The 24,675-nt window shown below is 36.5% G+C and overlaps 2 protein-coding genes across 2 annotated transcripts; both read right to left on the bottom strand.

Annotated features, from left to right (window-relative positions):
* Positions 1–3,476: 3,476 nt before the first annotated feature.
* LOC132624872 (shaggy-related protein kinase epsilon) lies at positions 3,477–13,053 on the bottom strand. Its single transcript, XM_060339616.1, is given in 12 exon segments — positions 3,477–3,685; positions 3,782–3,884; positions 4,073–4,156; positions 4,263–4,358; positions 4,414–4,464; positions 4,569–4,709; positions 5,393–5,452; positions 5,524–5,595; positions 6,633–6,905; positions 7,257–7,316; positions 9,366–9,756; positions 11,195–13,053. Coding segments are annotated over 11 exon segments (1,137 nt in total). The 5' UTR covers positions 9,456–9,756; positions 11,195–13,053; the 3' UTR covers positions 3,477–3,578.
* Positions 13,054–13,283: 230 nt separating this feature from the next.
* Positions 13,284–20,445, bottom strand: LOC132624871 (peptide deformylase 1B, chloroplastic). The gene is made up of 7 exons (XM_060339615.1): positions 19,968–20,445; positions 19,739–19,877; positions 19,038–19,230; positions 14,428–14,538; positions 13,926–13,988; positions 13,687–13,817; positions 13,284–13,607 (listed from the first exon to the last, which is right to left on the bottom strand). The coding sequence occupies exons 1-6, from the start codon at positions 20,185–20,187 to the stop codon at positions 13,716–13,718; spliced, it is 828 nt and encodes a 275-aa protein (XP_060195598.1). The 5' UTR covers positions 20,188–20,445; the 3' UTR covers positions 13,284–13,607; positions 13,687–13,715.
* Between the last annotated feature and the right edge of the window lie 4,230 nt (positions 20,446–24,675).

Below are 24,675 nucleotides of genomic sequence, written 5' to 3'. Positions count from 1 at the left end.
GGTGGATATTTATAGGGCAGCAGACAAATTGTTGGCTCCAACAATAGTGCGTGCTGATTCAGGACTTAATTAACCATGGTTAACTTAGCATTCTGCGGGTATGACTATATGCCACCTCACCTATTTTCTACCAACAAAAAACATTCTCACAAGTCGCAACAAAATACAATACTCTGTCCTGATGTCAGTTAATTAACCATGGTTAGGTTAGTATTCTGTAACGTATGAGTTTATGACTACCAGGCCCACCATACCCTTTTTTCACTCACAAGTCACAATATAATAGAGGAAAAGTATTTCCATATGGATAAATAAAATACTCTCCGTTCATTGGTAGCAAACGAGCAGTTTCTATCATACACTTTAATTAGCCGTCAAAACTAAAGTAATTGTTATATTCACATTTGATAGAATAGCAAAGTATTTATATCTTCAAAGCGAGTAACAAATTAGAGTAGAAAATCACAAGTATTTTAGATTGGGCATACACTTTTTTTTCCTAAGTACTGCAGAAGAAGAATTTTTTTAGTGTGTAAAATCTGTGACAAGGTTTATAAATTTATAACCAATGAGAGGTGTCAGTTCGTAAAATGAGGTGTGTCTTTTCTGAAAAAGCATGTGTCTTTTCGAAAAAATAATTACCCTTATGCGAATAGGAGTGTTCATTTCTCATTCATGCGAAAAATACTCAATAATAATATATTTGTATAATATAGCATTTTATTAGAAAAAATTAATTGTTAGTTATTATTAATTATTAAGTAATTAATTATTATTAATCTATCTCTATAACATCGGGACAAAAGCCGGTGATGTGGTACTCTCCTAGGTCAAAAATTCTATTTATCTTTGTTCCCAAAGTTTTTCCTTTATCCTATATTATTAATTAGTAAAAAAATTACTTTGATGTATCTATTCCGAATATTTGTGTTCACTTTTTGAACATTGTGTCTTCTAAGTTTTACGTAGTAAAAAGTTGTCCAAAAAAATTGCTTTTCTCTCTCCATTTTCTACTCCCACGTTTCTTTTCCGTTCAATGTAAAATATTCATCCATTTCAATTGTCCAGTACTTTCAAAATTGAAGACTTCATTTGTCTTTTACGCTATCATTTATTGCTACCATAATACCATTTCCTAGATATCAATATAAAGTTTCTCTCTCTTTATTTAACCTAATTATTAATTTAATTTCGCTTTTTCACATTACATTAGCTTCCATTTATGGGTCTACAATTATTAATTTATTTTCGCTTTTTAACATTACTTTAGCTTCCATTTATGGGTATGGTTCTGTGCCTTCTTAAAATTTCTTATGATTGTGCATGTGCATATATTTTTTTTCTCTCTTACATTTCGGTATTTTCTTTTTCTCTTCAATTCGTTAAAGTATTTAATAGGAATGATAAGAGGAACTAATCAACAAAATAAAAGTGCTTTTTATAATTTCTTGATTTTGCATAAGCATAAGAATTTTGCTAAAAAAAATTAGAGGAGGATAACTAGGGATTGAATATCATATGTTGTGCATGTATTTTTTTTCTCTTCCATTTCAGCTTTTTCCTTTTCTCTTCAATTCTTTTAATTATTTATAGGAATGATCAAAGAAACTAATCAAGGAAATGAAAATACTTTGTATTATTTCTTGATTTTGTAGGAGCACGAGAATTTTTTGCTACAAAAACTAGAGGAGGAAAACTGGGGATTGAACTTTCTCAAGTTGAAACACGCCTTTTACTGTAAATGAATTTGATATTGTATTATTAGGTCCATGTCTATAAATAGCAGTTATGTCTGTTATTGTCATGCTATTTCTTAGAAAGTGTTGTTCATGCAATTATATAGTCGTTTTAATAATCATCTTTCTGGCAAATCGTTAAGTGTAACTTTCCAGATAGATAATGTACTTATGTAACCTGTTTTAAGATTGTGACTTAATTATGTGCATTTAATCACTTGAATTGTCATGGTTAAATTAAGGTGCAAGTAATAGAGTGATAATGGTGATTACTCTACTGAACAATTTAGAAAGAAATTACCGTAGAGGCTCTATCAAGATATTATTCTATCTTTTTGTATCAACTCTTTTTATGGAAGCTTCGATTAGATATGTTTGTTTAGTAATCTTAAAATCTCATGAAACAAAAGTTGGGTTTTGAAATGCAATAAATCTCTATGAAAGTATTATTTTGTTATTGTAAACGACGCATTTTAAATATTCAGCTTGATCCAAATCTTTTACTTTTATGTGTAAAATTATGATAAAAAATGGTTTGACTTATTTGTTATTATTATTTACTAGATTTTTTCTGTATATGATAATTGGAAAGGGAAAAAGATGATAATTATTGCCGTCTACAGCCCATATTTCTTAGATTCACAAATATATATAAAATGACAAATTTTACATCAGTGAATATATAGAAGATAATAAAAATTTGATCAAAGAACAAAACTTTTATATCATCCATTAGAGTTACTTGAGTATGTGACTACTAAATTGTTTAATTTCAAATTAGAATATTCTCAACATTTAAATTTTTTACGAGATGTTGCCTTTTATTGTTTTTATTATTAGTTTTATGTTGGAATATTCTCAATATTTCTAACTTGTATAAGAATCTCAAATATGGAAAAGGATTAGTAGCAAGTTCAATGATATAATTCATGGGGGCATATTTCCTAGTTGTAAATAATCGTTGAAAAGCAAGATTGACAAAAGAAAAAATAGATGTAAACATATTGATTGATTTATTAGATTTTTACAATTTGTAGATAGAATGATGTCAATTGTCAAACACTTGCCAAAAAAGAAAATAGTGTTATTGAGAGAGAACTGGCAGAGTGTGTGGTCTAAAATGGTAAAAAAAGGACACTGGAACTTCTCACACCTATTGGATTATAGATTGAATTTTTTTCAAATGTCGAAGGTTTCTAAACGTAGTTATATTGTCAAGAAGTTGGTGAGATTATCATGATTTAAGTCAATGACTCATGATATCCAGATTTAGTAGAACCGCAATTTGTATTCATATTTGCTTCCTATTCCAGTCTGTAACTCGCTATGGTGTTTCATTTTATAAAATAATAATTATAGAGGAGGTATATACAATTTGAAAATTGCCTAAATAAACAAAGGTATTATGATAATTTTGACTAATCAAAACTAATATCAAATGGCATGAGCATATGTATGTCAATATTTAAGTTACAGATCGAATTGGAATATGACCGTATGACGACAACAATACCGTGCGCGTCTATTTTCATTTAACGGTAGCTTTGGGATTCTAGTTAGAATGTTGAGTAAAGTAATAGAATCAACAAAAATACGCAGTAAGATAATAGCAGACTAAGCTGGGCATACAAAAATAAAATTTAGATAACGAATAAGGTAAATTTCACGATACATTATTATTTACAAATAATTGTCTCAGGAGTAGAATACAGGGGCAAAATCAGCTGATAACATAATGGCTAAACGTGGTATAATAATGGAATGGATATGTCAAAAGGTTTTCCTAATTCTCTGGTCAATATATACAGGGAATAAAGACAGTAATAGCAAATAAGATCAAGTTTACAAAAGATACACAGATTCTTTCAGACGAGAAACCAAGTGAGACTGCTTTTTAGCATGTTCTGGTAATAGTTTGTTTAAGAGTTCTGAAGACGGTCCTTTCAGCTCTGCAAAGGATATTATATCTTATAATAAGAAAAACAACTATACATGAAGGGGGAAAAGTCAATTCCTAAGACTGGAGGAGAAGATAATAATTAAACCTTTAGGCCTAAAGTTGAACAGATGTGGCAATGGACGACCCTTAGGAAGGCGAGCATTAGGGTAACGGAGTTCATCAAAGAAAGTGTGAGCAAGAGCTTCCAGCTGCAAATTGAATCAAATAGATCACATACAAACATCATATACTAAAATTTCCTCACACAAATGTTTTCTGCCTCAAATTTGATATGGGATTTTCAACAGGTACTACTTTTTTTTTTGCCTCTCATCACTGTGTTTGCAACTGGAAGAAAAGGAAAATGAAAACCGAGAGAGAAACTTGTTACACTCACCGCGGTGCACCTCAGATTTGGAGAATACTGGAGAAGCCTTGAGGCAAGATTAACAGCTTCAGGAGGCATCCGCTTATGAAAGATCTGTATAATGCAGGGTTGCGGCCATGAGTTTTTAGATGCGCATGCATGCCATGCAATGCATCAGAAACTGTATCTTCTATACAGGAACATAGCCCAAGATTCTTACCTTGTGCCAGGGGTGAGCTTTGATTTGCGGGAACTTAACTCAAGTGTAATTTGGATTCATACTCTTAATTTCTTCACGTATAGGTGTTCCAAGAACCTAAAGAGAATAGTTTGATTTATTGTATTGTGCAAGCCAAAAAATTTGAATCAACTAGATGGGTACCTTGATTTTTTCGACGACCACTCTCACCAGGAAAGAGGGGCTACAGGTTTTGGAAGAGAAAAGATAAGCACGAAACAATCAATTTCTATGACGTTTTTTTGCTGTCTCAAAATAAATGGAATTGAACTCCAAAGGAAATACAACCTGACCAAGAAGCAGTTCAGCTAGGACACAACCCACACACCAAATGTCAATTGCATTGGTGTACTCAGTTGCTCCAAATATTAGTTCAGGCGCATGATAATAATGTGAACAAATATATGAAATATTTGGCTCGCCTTTGACCTGTGAGGATGACCAAAATAGGATCATGAACTATCTAAACAAGATCACTAGATAAGACTAAGCCAATTCTTCCACCCACCCAACACACACGGAAGATGAATAAAGTCAAGAAAAGAATCAAAGTTATGTTATTTCAACAAAATTCTTTCTTATATTGTTGAGTTCTGAAAGGTACTTCTTCATCAATTCTTTCGATTTGATAAATCCCAATAACCAAACGATCAAATTCATAGGAACATCTTATAGCCCCATAAAACAAAATCAAAAGAGATCCCTTAATTTTCTGGAACACTTTCATTTCCTGAGGATGGACACAATATAACTTCATACAACTTTCTCTATTTCTTGTAACATATTGTAAATGCGACATAGTTATGACAATCCACAACCACCAGTGTTCCCTGAATTATCAAACAAAAATAACGCAGCTGTATTTACATCTTAAACTCATTCTAAGAAACCCTCTTCCGCAGACATGACTAGAAGTGATAGACGTCATCAACTACTTACAGTTGTAAATAACAAGTTGCATGGAAAAATGATTAAATAGAATATTTATGTTCCAGACAAGTCACAATCAAACGATGACATGCTACTACTAAACTTCGGAGTGTCGAGTAGCAGAAAGAGAAAGTCCAACTTAGGCCTCAAGCTTGAGAAGTAATATCAGGACTTTTGCGAGCTATAAAAAAATTTGCACTCCCAAAATCACAAAGCTTAAGCTGATGTGTGTGTGGGTTGACCTGCCATGGTAAATTGGAGTAGTCAATATCACAATGCTTTTAGTTGATTGAGTTTAGCTTCAAGTACAAACCAGTAAATTCTGAGGCTCGAAGTCCCTGTGGCAGACTCCTATCCCATGTATGTAAGCCAAAGCTCTAAATATCTGTAAGGTACATCATCAATCAAAACTAGGTCGCAACAAAGATCTGCTAAGGTGGGTGTAAAGAAGAGGTATTGCTACTAGCCATAAGCAGTAACAACTGTTCACTCTAAGAGTTTCTACAGCATAATAACAACAAACAAATGATGCACGATTTTACTTCGTGCCAGATAAGGGCAACAGTTCTAAATATTATAATCTTTAACAATTATTACTACAACAGAGAACTCATTAAAAGATATTGGAACTATGGAAGAACCTTTACCACTGCACATGAGGTCAATGGTTTAGGCCACAACCTAAATTTAGGGCTGCATGGACTATCATAAAAAAAAAAAAAAGTAGTGTTGCATGTAGGACAAAATGGTTGGAAAGGGAAGTGCACTAACCTCCAAAAAACAATTAATATCACATTAAGCGGTATATGAAAAAAATGATATAGCTACAGGGGTGAATTAGTCAAACCTCTTCTATATGTAGTTTAGCCGAAATTAAAAGAATCTTCCTTTGGTTTAAAAAATTAAGGAGACATCTCCAATCTGATAATTGAGAGCAAGTCATTAATTTTGAAGATTATTTTACTGAAATACCTTTCTCATTTATTTCTTATCGTTTTTGACTATGAGATAAGTACTACAGTGTTTTCTGAAAATAGAAAAGAGCACTAATTGGGTAGAGTTAGTGGCTTCCCTGATCGAAGATAACCTTCTATATTATTTCTTGTTATTTATCCGTGAAAGATTTGGTCCCTTAAGAAAATTTGTACTAGGGTTGACATTGAAGAGGCTAGTATTGACATAATATTTTGATGAGGGACACAACATTTACACTTTTTACATACACCATAGCAATTTGAAGACAATAAAGGAAATTAAAGGCAAAGGAGGTCTCCATAACAACTTGAGGCACAGTACAGCAGAAGTCACCATCATCTTAAGCTATAGGGCCAGGTCCATTTAGTTCTATTACATTATAGGCAACATTCTTGTAATTCGCTATGTACAATGAGAGAAACTTGCATTTGAACTCAAATAGAATACCTCATATGTGTACAGCTTGACATATATCAAAGGCATCCGTTGGTTTGCTTTGCTGTAATGTATTAACACACAGTAGACAGTTTCAGGTTCAAATTCTAGAACCAAATTCAGATAGAGCTCGTCCTTATCTGTGATAAAAAAGAAGCAGTGCTTCAGTGAAACAATACTAGGATGATCAAGAAGTCGCATAGTCTGCAATTCCCGATTCTTGTATCTCTTGTCCTGCAAGACCTTTTTTACTGCCACAGTTTCTCCTGTTTCAAGGCATTTGGCCTGCAATTTAGCTTCAAAATCACTGACAATTTATTTAGTGAAGGGGGTATTTACTACTCCCTCCGTTTCAATTTATATGAACCCATTTGATTGGGCACGACATTTAAGAAAGAGGGAAGACTTTTGAAACTTGTGGTTCAAAATAAGCCTTGAAAATTTGTGTGGCTGTAAATCATTCATAAAGTGAATTTGTTTCCAACTTAGGAAAGAACTCATTCATTTTGGCTCGGACTAAAAAGGAAATCGGTTCAAACAAATTGAAACAGAGGGAGTATTACTTTTTTTCCAGCCCCTGTAATACAAAAATCATGATTATGGCAGTGACTATCTGTGACATATAACAACTTATACCTTGAATATAATTCCAAAGGAACCCTGTGCAACAACTCGCTCCTCCATGTAAATAATGGTCTGAAAGCCAAAGAGAAAATTAGCAATAAAGCTTTTAACACCAAAAACCCACACCAGAAAGAGAGAATGCAGAGGGAATGATAAAAACGATCAGCAACCTGAGTTTAAAAGAACTTGCTCATATCATTTTATTTAATTATTTATATGTGGGATGAAGTATGGATAGCCAGATAGGTTATTCACAAAAACAATGCCAGTCTAGCAGACATGGTAACTGAAGAGCATTTCAGTTATCAACCCAAGTCAGGAATACAACATTATGTTGAGTAGGACCGTGTAACCTCACCTAATTTGCAATTTTCCGTAACTATTATAAGCTACATCTTAAATAAGGCAGAGACCAAAGTGCTCGCCGACTCTCCTAAGATTATCAACTTAATGTCAAGCAAAGTTATTCCTGTCATTAGACGCCCATTGTAGGTCCAATTTCTGAACTTTACAGAGAGCAATACTTTGTACATCTAAAATTCAGGAAAATTTAGAACAAACGTATGGGGAATGAATAATTTTTCGGGGAAATAAACACTTTTCTACATCTGGAACGCACCAAGTCAATATGGTATGAGAAGGTTAACTAACTTCATGCCCTTAAACCTTTTCCGGAAGTAAGGAGTTGATATATAATGTTCGCTTCCTTTTTTGGGAGGACAAAGAAAAGAGAATGTTAGATTACAGCAAGAAACTTGATTTTATGTCTCACATAACAAACATAAGTAACGTGAGACACTTTAATTGCTTGACAAGTGAACTTGTGGTTGCCGTTGTTTAATTGAAGATTTTAACAGAGAAGGCAACACAAAACTTTTCCAAATTAAGCACCGGAACAAAGCAAAATTTATTAAAGTTATTTCTTTTTTTGAGATTTTTTTTTTTTTTTTTGAGAAAGATTTATTATAGTTATTTTGATTCATGGTAGCGGATTAAATTGATAAGGCTTTTTAGAGTAATATAGTCCTATTTATTTTATGAATTTATCAGAAAGAACAAAAATACTAAGTGAATTTTCGATAATCCCATGCGTAAGCAGAGGAAAGGAAAAGAACATTAGGAAATAAAAAAATATACAAGCAAAAGTAGAAAAGCCATGTAAGCTCATGTAAAGCACCGTCAACCTTAGCGTCTTTTAGTAGCGTTGAACAGTAAATATAACTCCATCTCAGCCGTGAAAAAGAAGAGCATTTGCTATTCACGTCTAGGGAGATGCATATCACTGATTTTTGGGTCCTTCGTAGAGTGCCTTAATTTGGAAAACTTTTGAATTACCTTTATTGATTCGTTCTTCAACTAAACAAATGGTAAACAAAGTCACTTGTTACTTGTTAAGCAATTAAAGTTCCTTGCAGAAACATATGGATGTTATGTGATACACAAAACAAAATGTCTCGATCACAACTACCAGGCAAGTCAAAACAAATTGAAGAAAAAGAGGTTACTGCAAGGATGCCCCAGTAAGTGGAACCATTTTAGCCAAAAGTTACTTTTAATTTTATAAGATGGCTAAACATCTCTATCAGATGGTATGAATGTACGATGGTTACTTGACCTATTTTTTATTTTTTTTTTCAATTTCAAAAAGTAAAAAGAATAAAGAAAAAGAAGGAAAATACTTGGTACTCTAATACAAAAACCTATACTAGATTAATAAAGGAGGCTAAAGCAATGTCGTGAGGTAAAATCCAAGAACATATCTTTCTTTCAATTGTCTAAATTACATCAATGGAAACATAATACGAAAATCAGGATAATCTGACTTTCTGATTTGCAAAGCCATAATAATACTAATTTAGAAAAGATTTACTCATCAGATCCTTAGATCAATTACCAGCCGTAGCATAGATTGAGTTTTATTTACTGATTTTCAAACAAAAATGAAACTAATGCAAAGGGATTTATTCATGAAATCCGCGGAAATAAATGCCATTTTTTCTCACAACATGAAAATTCTTATGCTCTGGATTTGTGAGTTTTGGTGCAGGAACAACAATAAAAGATTAGTTACAAGTGTAAAATAACATTTTTGAGGTTGAATCAAATGGCTGAAAATGTCACCTGCTTTGGCTGACCATTTTTTCCTCCAATAGTTGTCACAATGACGTGACCTGTTTCAGTTCCATTTCCATCCACTACAGCTGCTTCCATTTCCTTTCAGGCTATCACAGTGACACTTGCAAAGATAACCAAGCATAGACAAGAAAAAAGAAACAAGACAAAGAGTATGCATCCTATTTCCAAGAACAACCTTTCCTTTTTTGTCATCTTTGATCTTCATTTCATTTATTTCTTTAGGGAGGTTGTCAATAAGCATGGCATCAGTTACAGGTTTGCCACCTGCTGAAGGCATTATACTGCCAGAGGCCATATCACCGAATTACAAACAAACTTGCTTATGGTACTGATAAACGGTTACGACTCAAATGACAGATCTTCAGCTTCTCAAAACCTGAATCATAAAGATACATAAATTAGACAGGACGCAAGTGATACCATACTAACACTCAGTATTGTGTCAGAGCAGATCATCAAATCTAGAATCGCTCTATGTAGACATTCATATAACATTGACCCTTATTGATCCAAGCAGAACCCTTGTCCCCTAACAAGACAAATAAAAAAGCACGCTACCGCTATCTTCACATATTTAATGTCCTTGTGGCATATCTATGATAAGAAAGTATAAATCCCACATAAAAAGACATTTATGAAATCTTTTTAATTGATACCAAGGCTCTTTTAACATTTTGATAGGAGAGTTGAATAAGTCAAAAATAAGTTATTACATAAACACTCAGATAATTATCGACAAGCAACAAAGAGAAGTTCAGTGCTTGTTGCAAACATGAAGCAGTTTGATATATTAAGTAGGTGCTCGGCCATAGATTTCAAATATATTTCCCTACTTTATTTGAATTTATGAAGTTGGAGTTGAAGATGGAGTTGTGTTTTGTTATACTTTTTGCAAAGGAGAGAAGAGATCGCCTTTATTTAGAATTTATGAAGTTGGAAAAAAGGTTTGGAGCACTTTTCCGAATTTGGAATCCAACTCCAAGTTGGATTTGGAAATTTTATAACTAAACACTGATTTTGAAATAAAGTGAAAAATTATTCCAGAAAATGAATAATTCTCATGGCCAAACAGCTCCTTTCAAAAGTTGTGTTCATCCTGAAACCCCTCTCAATTAAATACGTGCTTAAGTACTCAAAGTTAGTCAAGTGAGCCTCTAGAAGATCCAAAACTTAGCTTTTTAACTGTCTACCATTGTTCAGAGAACTCCTAGACGTTACAAAAACTTCTCTAGCTCATCATAAAGCCTCCGGAATTTTCTAATTGGAAGAAAACATAGCTTTCCATTAAATTGTGGCCATTTTTTAGCTTACGAGCCTTAACAGGAAGCTACTAACATCCTACATTCTCAACCACAAAAATGCATGAGATCAAACTTGTTGCCGCAAACATATTTATGATTATTGCATCAACCAAATTTATATGATGTAAGGGTCGTTTGAAAGCTGGTTAGAGTTATGCAGCTATTAGTAATATAAGAATTAGTTAAGAGGGAATCTATGTATTACTTTATGCAGGGTTTAATTATTCATGTATTAATTATTCCACCTGCAAAAAATAATACATAAATTCTCTCTAACTTATATATGTATTAGTTATGTGGATTTTTAAATTACAAACCGAACACCGTATTAATTTTATATATGAATAACTTACCTCCTAATAAGTTACCAAAAGTGGTATTATGATTTAATAGATGAATAACTTGCCTCCTATAACTTAACAACGAACAGGGACAGGGAAAACAGAAATACAAACAAAATAAAACTGAGCTGAGCAAAAAAGGCAACAAAAAGAGTAAATGTAAGATATGTACCTGCGGCAATGAAGTGAATTGCTCACATTTCGGCAGATCACTCTATTTTTTTCTCTCTCACTTTGGATGCTCTGTGAATTTTGAAGGAGCTGAGCGGATCCCCAACTAATTTTATCCCATTTTAGTTGATTGGAGTTTTGGGTGTACGAGATGGCCACGTGTAAGCTTCTAGATGGAGTTGTATGCTTACGTGTCATAATGTTGACTGGTAAAGTATTAATTCTAACGAAGAACCACGTAAGCGGATTCTTTTAATTGGAGTTTTTTTTTTTTTTTTTCTGTTTCACGTGCACATATTATCAGGCTACCGGCCTCAGACCCAAAATAAAAAGAGGATCATTGCGATAAGCCTGGTTAATTCATGATAGTAATTTTTATGAAATAAATCATTTTATGGTAGTATTCAGAAGGTGTCCGATAATTCCGCCAACCAGAATTTAGTTAAACCTCGTTTGAGAGTTTATTATTATACATAAACATTTTTTAATTAAAAAGCATATTCCATTTCCACAAAATATATATACACCACATATTTGTTCCCATTTCTTAATTTTGCCAAAAACAGAATAAAAGGCTCAGATGAATTTTCCTGGGGGCGATCAAACATGAACATGAGCCAGCTAAAGTTAAATTATAAAGAAAAAAAGAAGAATGTAGCGTTCTCACTTTCTTTTTACTGTTATTAACAAAAAAAAAAGAATATATATTGGGTTTTTTTTACTATTTCTAACAAGTTTATTTCACTGAGGTTAAAACAGGCTTTGGAACAGCCATCAAGATTGAAACTGGTACAACAATTATATTAGGTCCCAAATCAGTCAATAGCGCTGTTCAACTCACATAGGTGATGCCTTTTCAGTGAATGTATTGTTTAACTCCTTAATCCAATGTTGTAAATACTCCAGAGATTGAAGCTGCTTGTAAAGAGGAAAACCTATACTTCTGGTTCACCAGAGCTCGTGTTTCGAGCAAAACCTATCTCATTCTCAGGAAACAACTGCCAACTCAAAATAGTATTCCAGTTGAAACTTGAAACGTTTTGCAATTAACCAAACATTTACTTCAGTTACACATAAAGCAAGTCCTGCAGCTGGAAGGCAAAATAATTGCTCCAACAAACCCCGCTACATGAAGATCATCAGGATTACTATAATGGCTATATAGTTCTCAAATTTTAAAAGGGAAAAAATTAACGGAACTCAAACCGAAGATGAACATGCCAACAGGAGAACCCAAAGCAAACTCTTCAAGATACAAATTATAGTAGTTCACTGGATTGATACTATCAATTAATTGTTCCAGCCTTCCCTTCCTCATTCTTTCTTCCAGCATATGAAGAACAATGGGTCAACCACAAGCACAAGTTTAACTGAATTGCGACCACAGCTCTAACTACAATCTGTTAAAACATTTTCAAAATCTGACAGTATGGAGGCTCAAAATTTCTCCAAGCACTCAGCTTTTATTGGAGTGGCAGCACCACTCAAGATCAAGACGTGATCCACCAGATTTTGCTCGCAACATGCCAACAAATGCAGCTCTAGACTGACATTGTTTATCATGATGTATCTAGTAGTACATCAGTAACTAACCAAATGTGTGACAAATTCAAACACATTTAAGTTCATTTCCTGTAGCCAAAGCAAACATGCACCACAGGACGATCCCGAAACATGTAATTTCCAGCTGAAGTTATTTTGCGGGAGACGACTCTCGCACCATAGAGGGCAGATGTTCAGCAGCACACGTACACAAAACGAACTGTGGACCTGGGCATGGAAGTAGCATTGGCAGTCTGGGGAAGGATGACACTACAGCTTTATCTCAAACTTTACTTTGTAACTCCACAATATATCCCCCCCCCCCCCCCCCCCCCCCAAACCCTTTTTTAAATCTCTAAGACAATACCGCACCCTCACAGTCTCTCTACAAACTGTGGCTCATGCTTAGCATGTGTACTCAATTTATTCAAGTTTCTGGACTTAAAAAATCCATCATGATTGATCAATTATATTTTGATGGGAAAACTGCCATCACCAAACATCAGCAGTGGCTGTTTAGGGATATTTACCAATTACTAAAAGGAACATATACATTAAAAGCTGTTCATTTAGCCCGTAGGTCATTTCTTGCCTGTCAGAGGCATAACAATTTTCAAGGAAAATTAAATAGAAACAGAGGTCAACAAGGCCATTTCTTGATTTTCAAGCTTGATCAAATGTACTTACTGTTCTTTTTCAGTACAAATTACTGTGGTAACCCTATCATTCCTAAACAGAGCAGTATCAGTAGAAGGATAAACCTCAGAGGACACACTTTTGGAAAGTTCCACATAGCACAGGTGTCTCGATCAATGGGAGACCAAAGTTCAGGAAAAGCTGGTACTCCCATTTTGTGCTTCATCACACAAACTCTGCATACATCAAGTAGCAAGTATTAAGCACATGCAGCAAGACAATAAGTAAATGAAATAAAGGTAAGGCATCAAAAACCTGAGGATATCTCATAGATATCAGTAAACTCATGATTTGCCAAATCCAACAGCTGCCTTCTTTATTTGCCGTGTAGTTATGCTTTCAGGGGTTGGCAACCCAGTCTTCTCCTCATATTTCTTTTCCAGAGCCTGTGAAATCCAGTTACAAAGATAAGCAACAAAAAACTTGGTGCCCAGGACTAATAATCAACAAAAAACTAGACGTATATCTCCAAACTTTAACAATCATCCACTAACCACTAATTCTTCACGGATGGTGTCCAGGACATCGTCAGTCATTTTTTCAAAGAAAAGAACTCCCTGCACATTGCTGACTTAAGTTAAAAAGAAATGTCCAAGGGGAACTAAGTATTGTATTTAAAACAAATTGTGCATTCATGTGTTCTCTAATGAACATTCATCAAAGACTGCATACACAGTATACACTACTACAGATTTCTGGACTCAACCAGTAGCACTATTGAGTAGTCTAATAAGAAGAATCAGAACTGGGAAGAATTCTGAATTCAAGTCTTTCCAGTTCTTACTATTTTTATTGGACTGCTCAACGTACAGTTACTGCAATTGGAAAGACCTTTTTATTGAGAATGAGAAAGACTTATAAAACATTATATCTGAATCAAAGTAAACGAAAAGGGAAAATGTGTGAGTGAGAGAGCATGCAAATTCCAAACCACCATAAGTTTTGGGTAAATTCAGCTAAACACAGCTCCTGCATTCATGGAAATGATAAAAGCACCTGCAGGTGATCAAATTCATGCTGGAAGACTCGTGCTGGAAGCGCAGACAAGCTTATCTCAAACCTTGCACCATTAATGTCCTGTGCGTCGACCTTAACTGAGTCTGGTCTCTGCAAACACAGAGCATATATAGATAGTCTAGTGAGTAAAAATTTAGAAAAGCAAAAGACTTCACAATCCAAATAGCAGATTCAGGTTTCTAGACGCTAAAGCAGTTCGCCAACAAATATTTATCAGGTAAGCATTTGTAAAATGCATAGTGTTTTAGGCTTGCATTTCTGCTTCAAATACAGTGACACTGTTTGCACAAGTCACCCATAATACATAATCCAAAATATGGAAGAATAAGCAGCTCTGACGGGGACGGGGACGAGGGTTAGGAGGAGTAAGTGGGTTAAAGGAGCATCTAGACTGAGAGTAGGTTCTTGGAACATTGGGACGTTAACGGGAAAGTCCATAGAGCTAGTTAAGACCCTTAAGAGGAGGAAGATTAATATAGCTTGTGTCCAAGAGACCAAATGGGTAGGACCTAAAGCTAAGGAGGTAGACGGGTATAAGCTTTGGTTCTCTGGTAGATCGAAGTATAGGAATGGGGTAGGCATTTTAGTAGATAGTGATTTAAGGGATCAGGTGGTGGAGGTTAGGAGAGTCAACGATAGGATGATGTCGATTAAGGTGATCGTTGAAGGGACCACTTTGAACATTATTAGTGCTTATGCGCCGCAAGCGGGCTTACGCGAGGAGGAGAAGAGGCGCTTTTGGGAGGATTTGGACGAGTTAGTGGGAGGCATACCGCCTACTGAGAAACTTTTCGTGGGAGGGGATTTCAATGGGCACATCGGGTCTATTTCGGGAGGTTATGATGATGTGCATGGAGGCTTTGGCTTCGGGGACAGAAATGGAGGAGGAGTTTCACTTTTGGATTTCGCAAGAGCTTTTGGGTTGGTGATAGCCAATTCGAGTTTTCCAAAGAAGGAAGAGCACTTGGTAACCTCCCGTAGTTCGGCGGCTAAGACTCAGATAGATTTTTTACTTCTTAGGAAGGATGATAAAGGTTTGTGTAAAGATTGTAAGGTCATTCCGAGGGACAACCTTACAACCCGACATAAGCTCTTGGTGATGGATTTAGGGATTAAGATGACGAGGAAGAAGAGGGTCGGGGATGATCGACCTAGGATCAGATGGGGAAGTTTGACCACGGCTAGTGCCCTGGAGATGGAAGAGAAATTGAAGGATATGGGGGCCTGGGATAGTAGTGGGGATGCGACCAGTATGTGGGATAGGACGGCTAGTTGTATTAGGGTTGTAGCAAGGGAAGTGTTGGGAGTCTCGACAGGTAGTCGTGGTCGGCATCGAGGGGACTGGTGGTGGAATGGAGAAGTGCAAAGGAAGGTGGAAGCAAAGAAGATGGCGTATGCGAAGCTGATAGAAAGCAAGGATGAGGTGGAGATGTGGACGAATAGGGAACTTTATAAGATAGCGAGGAAGGAGGCGAAGTCGGCGGTTTCGACGGCAAAAACGGCAGCTTTTGAACGCCTCTATGCTGAACTAGAAGAGAAAGGCGGGGATAGGAAATTGTTCAGGCTAGCCAGGGTGCGGGAGAGAAGGGCGCGCGATGTGGATCAAGTGAAGTGCATTAAAGATGAGCATGGAAAAGTATTGGTAGAGGAGACTCTCATTAAACAGAGATGGTAGTCATATTTTCACAAACTCTTGAATGAAGAAGGGGAGAGAGACATCGTGTTGGGAGATTTGGAGCATACAGGGAGGCGTCACGATTTTGGGTATTGCAGGAGTATTAAGGTTGAGGAGGTTAAGGGTGCTGTCCGTAGGATGCGCAGGGGAAGAGCGACCGGACCTGACGAGATCCCTGGGGAATTTTGGAAGAGCGCGAGCTCGGCAGGTTTGGAGTGGCTGACTAGGTTGTTTAATGTCATCTTTAAGACGGCAACGATGCCCGAAGAATGGAGGTCGAGCGTAATGATCCCTCTATACAAAAACAAGGGGGATGTCCAGAGTTGCGAAAACTATAGAGGTATCAAGCTACTAAGCCATACTATGAAAGTGTGGGAAAGAGTGGTGGAGATGAGGGTGAGGAGAGGCGTGTCTATTTCAGAGAACCAGTTCGGATTTATGCCGGGACGCTCAACTACAGAAGCCATTCATCTTGTGAGGAGACTGGTGGAGCAGTATAGGGAGAGGAAGAGGGACTTGCATATGGTATTCATCGACCTAGAAAAGGCTTACGATAAAGTTCCAAGAGAAATCCTATGGAGATGTTTGGAGGCTAAAGGTGTACCTGTAGCATACATTAGGGTGATCAAGGACATGTATGAGGAAGCCAAAACTAGAGTAAGGACAGTAGGAGGGGACTCAGAGCACTTTCCAGTTGTGATGGGGTTGCATCAAGGATCAGCTCTTAGTCCGTTTTTATTTGCCTTGGTGATGGATAGATTGACGCGACAAATTCAAGGTGAGGTGCTATGGTGTATGCTTTTCGCGGACGACATAGTCCTGATCGATGAGACTCGTAGCGGAGTTAACGCTAAGCTGGAGGATTGGAGACATACCTTGGAGTCTAAAGGATTTAAGCTGAGTAGGACCAAGACAGAGTACTTAGAGTGTAAGTTCAGTGAGACACCCCAGGAGGTTGGCGTGGAAGTTAGGCTTGGTGCTCAGGCCATCCAAAAGAAAAGTAGTTTCAAGTACCTTGGGTCTATCATGCAAGGCAGCGGGGAGATTGACGATGATGTCACACATCGTATCGGGGTAGGGTGGATGAAATGGAGGCTAGCTTCAGGAGTGCTATGTGACAAGAAGGTGCCACCACAACTGAAGGGCAAGTTCTACAGAGTGGTGGTTAGACTGGCTATGTTGTATGGGGCGGAGTGTTGGCCAGTTAAGATCTCTCACGTTCAAAAGATGAAAGTTGCCGAGATGAGAATGTTGAGATGGATGTGTGGGCACACTAGGAGCGACAGGATTAGAAATGAGGCTATTCGGGATAAGGTGGGAGTGGCCTCGGTGGAAGACAAGATGCGGGAAATGCGACTGAGATGGTTTGGGCATGTGAAGAGGAGAGACATAGATGCCCCAGTGCGGAGGTGTGAGAGGTTAGCCATGAATGGTTTCAGAAGAGGTAGGGGTAGGCCAAAGAAATATTGGGGAGAGGTGATTAGACAGGACATGACGCAGTTACAGCTTACCGAGGACATGACCTTAGATAGGAAGGTGTGGAGGACCCACATTAGGGTAGAAGGCTAGTATATAAGTCTCGTTATCTTTCCTTATTAGTAGGCGCATTAGCGCATTATAATTTCTTGTGCTTTGATTTATGTTATTATTTGCTACTTTTTGTACTTTGATTACTCTATTTTATCTGTGCCGCTTTCGTGATTTGCATTTCCATATCGCTTTGAATTCCTTGATTATCCTGTTTTACTGTGTCGCTTGCATTATTTCATTGCAATATCGTTTTAAATCTTTTAACCTTATCTGACCCCCTTTTTATGCTTCTATTGAGCCGAGGGTCTCTCGGAAACAGCCATCCTACCTTGGTAGGAGTAAGGTCTGCGTACATTATACCCTCCCCAGACCCCAAGATGTGGGATTTCACTGGGCTGTTGTTGTTGTAAGCAGCTCTATGTAAACTCTTTACCTGGTTAATGAGCCAGAAGAAGATGTATAACGTATAAATTGAAGTTCCTTGTTGAATAGGGACACACTTGCGAACTAGAGGATTAGGATTTCTTTTGATGTTAAGCTCTTGAGATGCTGTCTACTTTGTGGGATACACGCAAGCCTATATAACAAAATTGAGAATTCGTTGAAAAGTTTGGAATTGAGTGACTTAAGGATGCGTACAATAGACCCTTGTGGTCCGGCCCTTCCCCGGACCCCGCACATAGCGTGAGCTTAGTGCACCGGGCTGCCTTTCTTTTAAGGACTTCGAAGTATCGATTAGATACATATAAGTTTAACTGCTAATATGAATCACATTTGCTTTTCCCCAAATCAAGAGAAGGTGCAGGCTTCCATGAAAGCTAGAACCAGCTCACTGGAGCAATATTTCCCAGAGCAGGAGACAGCAAATACAATTCCTCACATTGGTGTAGTATACCAAATTCAACAAGATAAATGCTAGGAAAGACTCGCACAGGTTGGAAATTTAGCAACCTTACCATCCTTTCATATATATTTACGACTAACCTCGTCATGTCATGAGCTAGTAATATGGTATCAACAATAACAACTACGCGTCAATCCCACGCAAGTCGGGTTCAGCTATATAAATCCTCACTGACTATGTCACTCCATTAAGGCTCATAATATACCAATATTATACAAGATAGAAAATAAAAAGTACTAGGAGTTTTCTATATTTTCTAATTTTTTATTTAACATATACACAAACATATATATTTTTTTAAAAAGAAACGTATAAACTGCACAGCAGCTTGTTGAGAGATTCGAACAGATGACCTCAATCATAATTGATCACACTCGACCACGCGGTTCATATTTGATCTCTCTCTCACACTCACACACATACAGTAATGCAGTAGACTGATTTGCTGCCAAACAAATAATGGTTAATAGGTCCAAATACCTGAACATCACCATATATCTCTGGAAAAGATAAGCAACCTTCATCATAAAGTATAATCCTCCTAGAATATCTACTAACACGTGGATTGACGAGAACAATCTCCTCCCCCTCTCCACGTTCACCAGCTGCATTAAATACCATTAGCTGAACGTTCATTCCAACTTGTGGTGCAGACAACCCAATGCCATCAGTTCTGCATAAAACAAAACCAAGCATCCTTTACACTCCTCTAAACAGCAAGCTTTTCTTATAAACAAAAAAAAAACATATGTATCTACTAACTAAAACATCAACAATCCAGCTTACCAACTCAATAAATCAATCAATTAGACCTCAATTCCAGACTAGTTGGATTTCGTTATGCTAAATCTATGTTACCACTCCAGTCATGCTTTGTGAAGCTCACATAGAATGAGTTATCCAGTTTACTGATTGAGCAACTAATTTTTGCATTAAAATAAGGAAGAAATTGCAGGGTTTGATGTTTGCCCTTCAAAATCGAACTTATGCCCAGCGGAGCATAAGTTCTTTTAAGGGCGCGGCATAACTTGTAGGTTGCGCGAAAATATCTACTTATGACCCGCGAAAAAGATGGCAAAAATTAAAGAGCAACACAAAATAGGGACAAAGGTGCAAATGACCCTAAAATAAATTATCAAAAGGATAAGTAATGAAATTTTTTAAGAAACAAGTGAACTCACTTGTACATAATATCGAACATTTCATCAACTAACTTCTTCAAATTATCGTCAAATGTAGCAATCCTTTTGTTCTTTGCTCTCAGGATTGGGTCTGGATATTCTACAATCTTCAAAGGCCCCTCAAAGCTCAAATCAGCAGCTACCACACACACACAAAAAAAAAAAATCAATTTGCGAAAAGAAAGTGACTATGAATAATTTAGGTTAGAACTAGTATAAATATGGTTACCAGTAGCCAGTTCGTCTCCTTTGGTTTTGAAAGATGAAGTTCGCCTAGCTTGAGCGTATACAGCCAATTTTGGAGGTTTATTACTACTTGTGGAGAAAAATAACCAGCTAGCTGATTTATATAGATGAAGAGGGGAGACAGCTGTGCGGTGAATGAAGAAGGGATGGAGAGCGCGAGCGAATGAAGAAGAAGAAGAAGAGGCCCAAATTGCGGCAGCCATTGCCACACGCTATCTCGGCTATGTGCAGCAAAGTAATGTTAGTTCTTCGCGTTTTGCTGCACTCGAATTTAGGATTTACTAAATTCGGGATATTCTAACCATTTGGGTTCCATTTTTCAGTTGCCCCAAATATTTTCCTGATGCATCAAGCTTGCTATTTTTTTTGAGAAATTGAACAAAATGGTCCTTAATGTATGGGTTTTGATGGAAATGGTTCATAATGCATTTCAAAAAATGATCAATTTGGTCCTAAGTCATATAAGTAAAGAATATTGTTACTTTTGCTATCAACATAAACTAAAGCCCTCGTCATCTTCCTCCATACATAATAGATATTCTAGGGCTTTTTTCATACTCTATTAAATATATCTACCATAAGATTGTAATTTTCTTCAAGCTATACCCTTTCATCGAAGGCATACAAGAAGGTGTCTTTGTTTTGTAATTTAATAGCTCAAGTGCATAGAGGCAAATTTATGTGATTTTAGGGCACATAAACACATGGCCTTTTGCAAAATTAGATATTTAATGTACATATTTTTTTAAATTGATCTAATGTATCCTGATGGAACTCATGCTATGAAAAGGCTTAATGGTGCACTTGGTTAATAGCTTAGTTATTCACCAATAGGAATTAGGATCAATTCTCACTTAATGCGTTTTTTTTCCCTTTCTTTAATTGTGCACCCATATTTTAGAAATCCTAGATTCGTCTCTACACGTACAATGCACATGCTGTGGGTGTCTATTTATTTTGACAGCAAGAGTAACAATTATCTTTATTTATATTGCTTAGGATAAATTAATCACTTTTTGAAAAACATTTAAGGACTATTTCCATCATATTTATACAAAAAAGGACTAAATCGAATCAAAGCCCAAAAATTAAAGACTATTTTGATCATTTCCTCCTATTTTTTTATTTGAGCATTTATTGAATCGGACTAACTTGGATTCACACCCATATATCCACTATACTATGGAGTAAAGGAATCTCCACTAAAGATTCTCTCATTTATTTCACTGCATTCCTCACGGTATTAAGCTTAGCATCTTAAATTTGCAACTCTAAAGTTAATCATAAATTTGAACCTTAGCTTTGCGTTTACTGCCATCTATGGTTTGTACACTGTTGAGGACAGAAGAAGTCATTAGTAGGGCCTCAGACAAATTCATGCTGCACAACAGGGACCATGGCTATCCATGGGTGACTATAATGCAATATATAGAGCTGAAGATAGATTGGTTGGATCACTTGTACTGGCAACAGAAGTTAGAGATTTTGAATCATTCTTGAAGGATACAAGTATGGCAGTAATGAAGTACAGTGGAAGGGAATACACTTGGACAAATAATCACACTTATAGTGGAATTGATTTGGCCCTAGTGAATGCTAGGTGGATGCTTGATATGCCTCTATTAGAAGTATTGATAACGGACCCGGGGTGCTATGATCATTCACCCTTGAGCATCACTATGAATCAGGAGGAAGATAAAAGACCAAAACCATTCAAGTTCTTAAACCATCTAGCTAAACATAAGAAGTTTCAAAGGATAGTAAATGATGCTTGGTATAAGAGCAGGAGGACCTATAAACTGGCAGGAGTATGGCAAAAACTCAAAGATGTGAAGCAAGCCTTGAAACTACTAAATTGGTCTGAATACCATGGAGTGGAAGAGAGAATTAAAGTGTATAGGCAGCAACTGCAAGACCTCCAAAGGACAGTATGGCCAGCCACAAAATCTAATTGATGCAGAAAAGCATCTTAAACTAGACTTGGAAAAGTGGTTGATGATTGAAGAGAGTATAGTAAAGCAAAATTCAAGGGTTCAGTGGCTAAAAGTTGGGGATGGAAATATAGCTTATTTCCATGCTAGCTTGAGGAATAGAGCTGCTCAAAACAGAATAACTAGGCTAAACACATCAACTGGATCACTTGTTACTAGAAGGAAGGACATCGAGGAGGAAATACTTAGCTTCTACAAGAAACTCTTAGGAGCTTGTGCCCCCCAGCTACCTGCAGTGAACTCAGTTGTAATGAGAGATGGACCTGTATTAAACAGACATCAACAACTATAATTGATTGAAGTTGTAATAAGACAGGAAGTGGTACAGGCTTACTAATAGATTACAACTACCGATGGATGGATTGGTAGATAAGAGTCAGTCTGCCTTTGTACGAGGGAGACTGATTAATGACAATATTATCCTGAGTAATGAGTTGGTTAAAGAATATGGGAGAAAAGGGGTGTCTCCAAGATGTATGCTAAAAGTTGACATGAAAAGGGCTTATGATTCTGTGGAGTGGAAATATCTAAAGCAAATCTTAGTCCATCTTTAGTTTCTTGATAAATTTGTAAATTGGATATATCAATGCATTAGCATAGTTTCATACTCAATTCTCATCAATGGACAACTTAGTCCCCCTTTTCCAGCAAAGAAAGGATTAAGACAAGGTGATCCATTGCCCCCTTATTTGTTTGTGCTAGCTATGGAGTACTTAACCAGACTTATTAAGAAGTTGAGACACATCCAGACTTCAATTACCACCCTAAATGTGAGATAATGAACATTGTGCAACTAAGTTTTGCTGATGATCTATTGTTATTTAGCAGAGGGGATACAAGGTCTGTTAAATTGTTATATGGCTTGTTCATGGAGTCTTCAGCTGCATTTGGTTTGGCTGCTAATACTGATAAAAGCTCCATTTACTTTGGAGGTGTTTCAAATGAGGATCGGGAGGAAATATTGCAAGACTTAGGGTTCTCAAAAGGTATTTTCCCATTTAAATACTTATGAATGCCACTGTGTACTAAAAGAGTGTACTAAAAGAGTGTCTATCCTTCAATTCCAACATTTGATATATAAGACTATGGGAAGAATACAGAATTGGACATCCAGGTTCCTCTTTTATGCAACGAGAATTCAGCTCATAAAAAGTGTATTATTCTCAGTTCAAGTATTTTGGTCTCAAATCTTTATACTGCCTAAAAAGTGATTAAATGCATTGAAAGTTTGTGTAGGAAGTTCCTGTGGACAAGAGGTGTAGACACATCAAAGAAAGCACTGATTGCATGGGAGACATTATTTAGTCCTAGAACTACATGGGGTCTTAATTTTTTGGACATCCAGACTTGGAATATGGCTGCAATCTGTAAGCTTTTGTGGAACATTTGCAAAAAAAAAAAAGGATAAGATGTGGGTTCAATGGGTGCATATGTACTATGGTAAGCGAGGAATTTGGGGGGTCAAAGCACCTCAAGCTTCTTGGATGGTAAAGAAAATACTCCAAGCTTGTGAATATTTTCAAAGTGCTGGCTAGAATGAAAATTATGTGATGCAATTGGAAAAATTGTCAATCAAACAAGTATATCTCAAACTCAAGGGGGAGTATCAAAAGGTTGCCTGGAGAAAACTGATATGCAATACAGTTGCTTGCCCCAAATGGATGTTCATACTATACCTAACTTTCCATAGAAGACTACTAACCAAAGATAGGCTGGCTGGATGAGAGTGTGTAGAAGATGTAACTTGTAACTTGTGTGCTATGTGATGCTAAGGTGGAGACAATAAACCAATCTGATGCTGAGGCGGAGACAATAAACCACCTGTTTGTTAGTTGCATTGTCTCAGCTCAGATCTGGAAAAAAATCCTGAACTGGGTCAATATCCATAGACAAGCGCAAACTCGGGATAAAGAAATGAAGTGAGATATTGATCAATATCGAGGGAAACAACCAGCAGCTAAGATTTACAGGATGGCACTGGCTGGAACTATTTACTACATATGGCAGGAAAGGAATCAAAGAATTTTTCAAGGGAAGACTAGAGATATTGCAACACTTGTGAGGCAGATTGTTCAAGAAGTACATATCAGGGGAAGATTGAAACCAAGTCTGGCCATGCTGCTGAATTTTATGAATTTCTATCCACAGTGAAGCTTGACTTGTATACATGTGTCGGTGATGCTCTGAAGCTTATGTTTTGATAGAGTAGCTTGGAGTAAGAGGTAGTAGTTATGCACAAAACTGGGAGCTGTCCAGATTCTGTTTTTTAGCTTTGTAATTCTCACTTGGTAATAAAATCATTTATTTATAAAAAAAAAAAAGCAACTTTAGATTAACTTTACTTTTGTTTATATTTAGTCTCATTATTGTACCTTGTAACCACTATGTTATTCTAATTAACAATCAAATAATGACATTAATGTAAATAATTTGAGTAAATGAAATAGTACATAATTAACATGTCGTTACTCCTCTCTCCATGTATGATGAATGATGGACCTATATCTTCCTCACTTTCTTGATCTTTCCCTCTGATATCCGCAGATTCCTTTTCATTTGATCATATAACATGTGTGTTGTATGAAGAAAAATTTGAGCACAAATCACTTTGTGCTGATCATTTACATTTGACGATAGTTTAGGCACAACTGTTACAGAGAGTTTGTTGCTTGCATTGCTGTTTTAATTTATCCACCGGAG

This window comes from Lycium barbarum, chromosome 12 (genome assembly GCF_019175385.1).
Source record: "Lycium barbarum isolate Lr01 chromosome 12, ASM1917538v2, whole genome shotgun sequence".
In the NCBI taxonomy this organism is placed as follows: Eukaryota; Viridiplantae; Streptophyta; class Magnoliopsida; order Solanales; family Solanaceae; genus Lycium; species Lycium barbarum.
The sequence above is the reverse complement of the archived record's forward strand: the minus strand, read 5'-3'. Positions and strand labels throughout refer to the sequence as shown.

Bases quoted from the DNA above. Each gene is read 5' to 3' on its own strand.
- LOC132624871 (XM_060339615.1), bottom strand. From the start codon at position 20,187: ATGGCTGCCGCAATTTGGGCCTCTTCTTCTTCTTCTTCATTCGCTCGC. The intron at 19,231-19,738 runs GTGAGTTCACTT...TGTTTTATGCAG, and splicing joins ATGTTCGATATTATGTACAA to AACTGATGGCATTGGGTTGT. The intron at 14,539-19,037 runs GTATTTGGACCT...CTGTGTTTGCAG, and splicing joins AGATATATGGTGATGTTCAG to AGACCAGACTCAGTTAAGGT.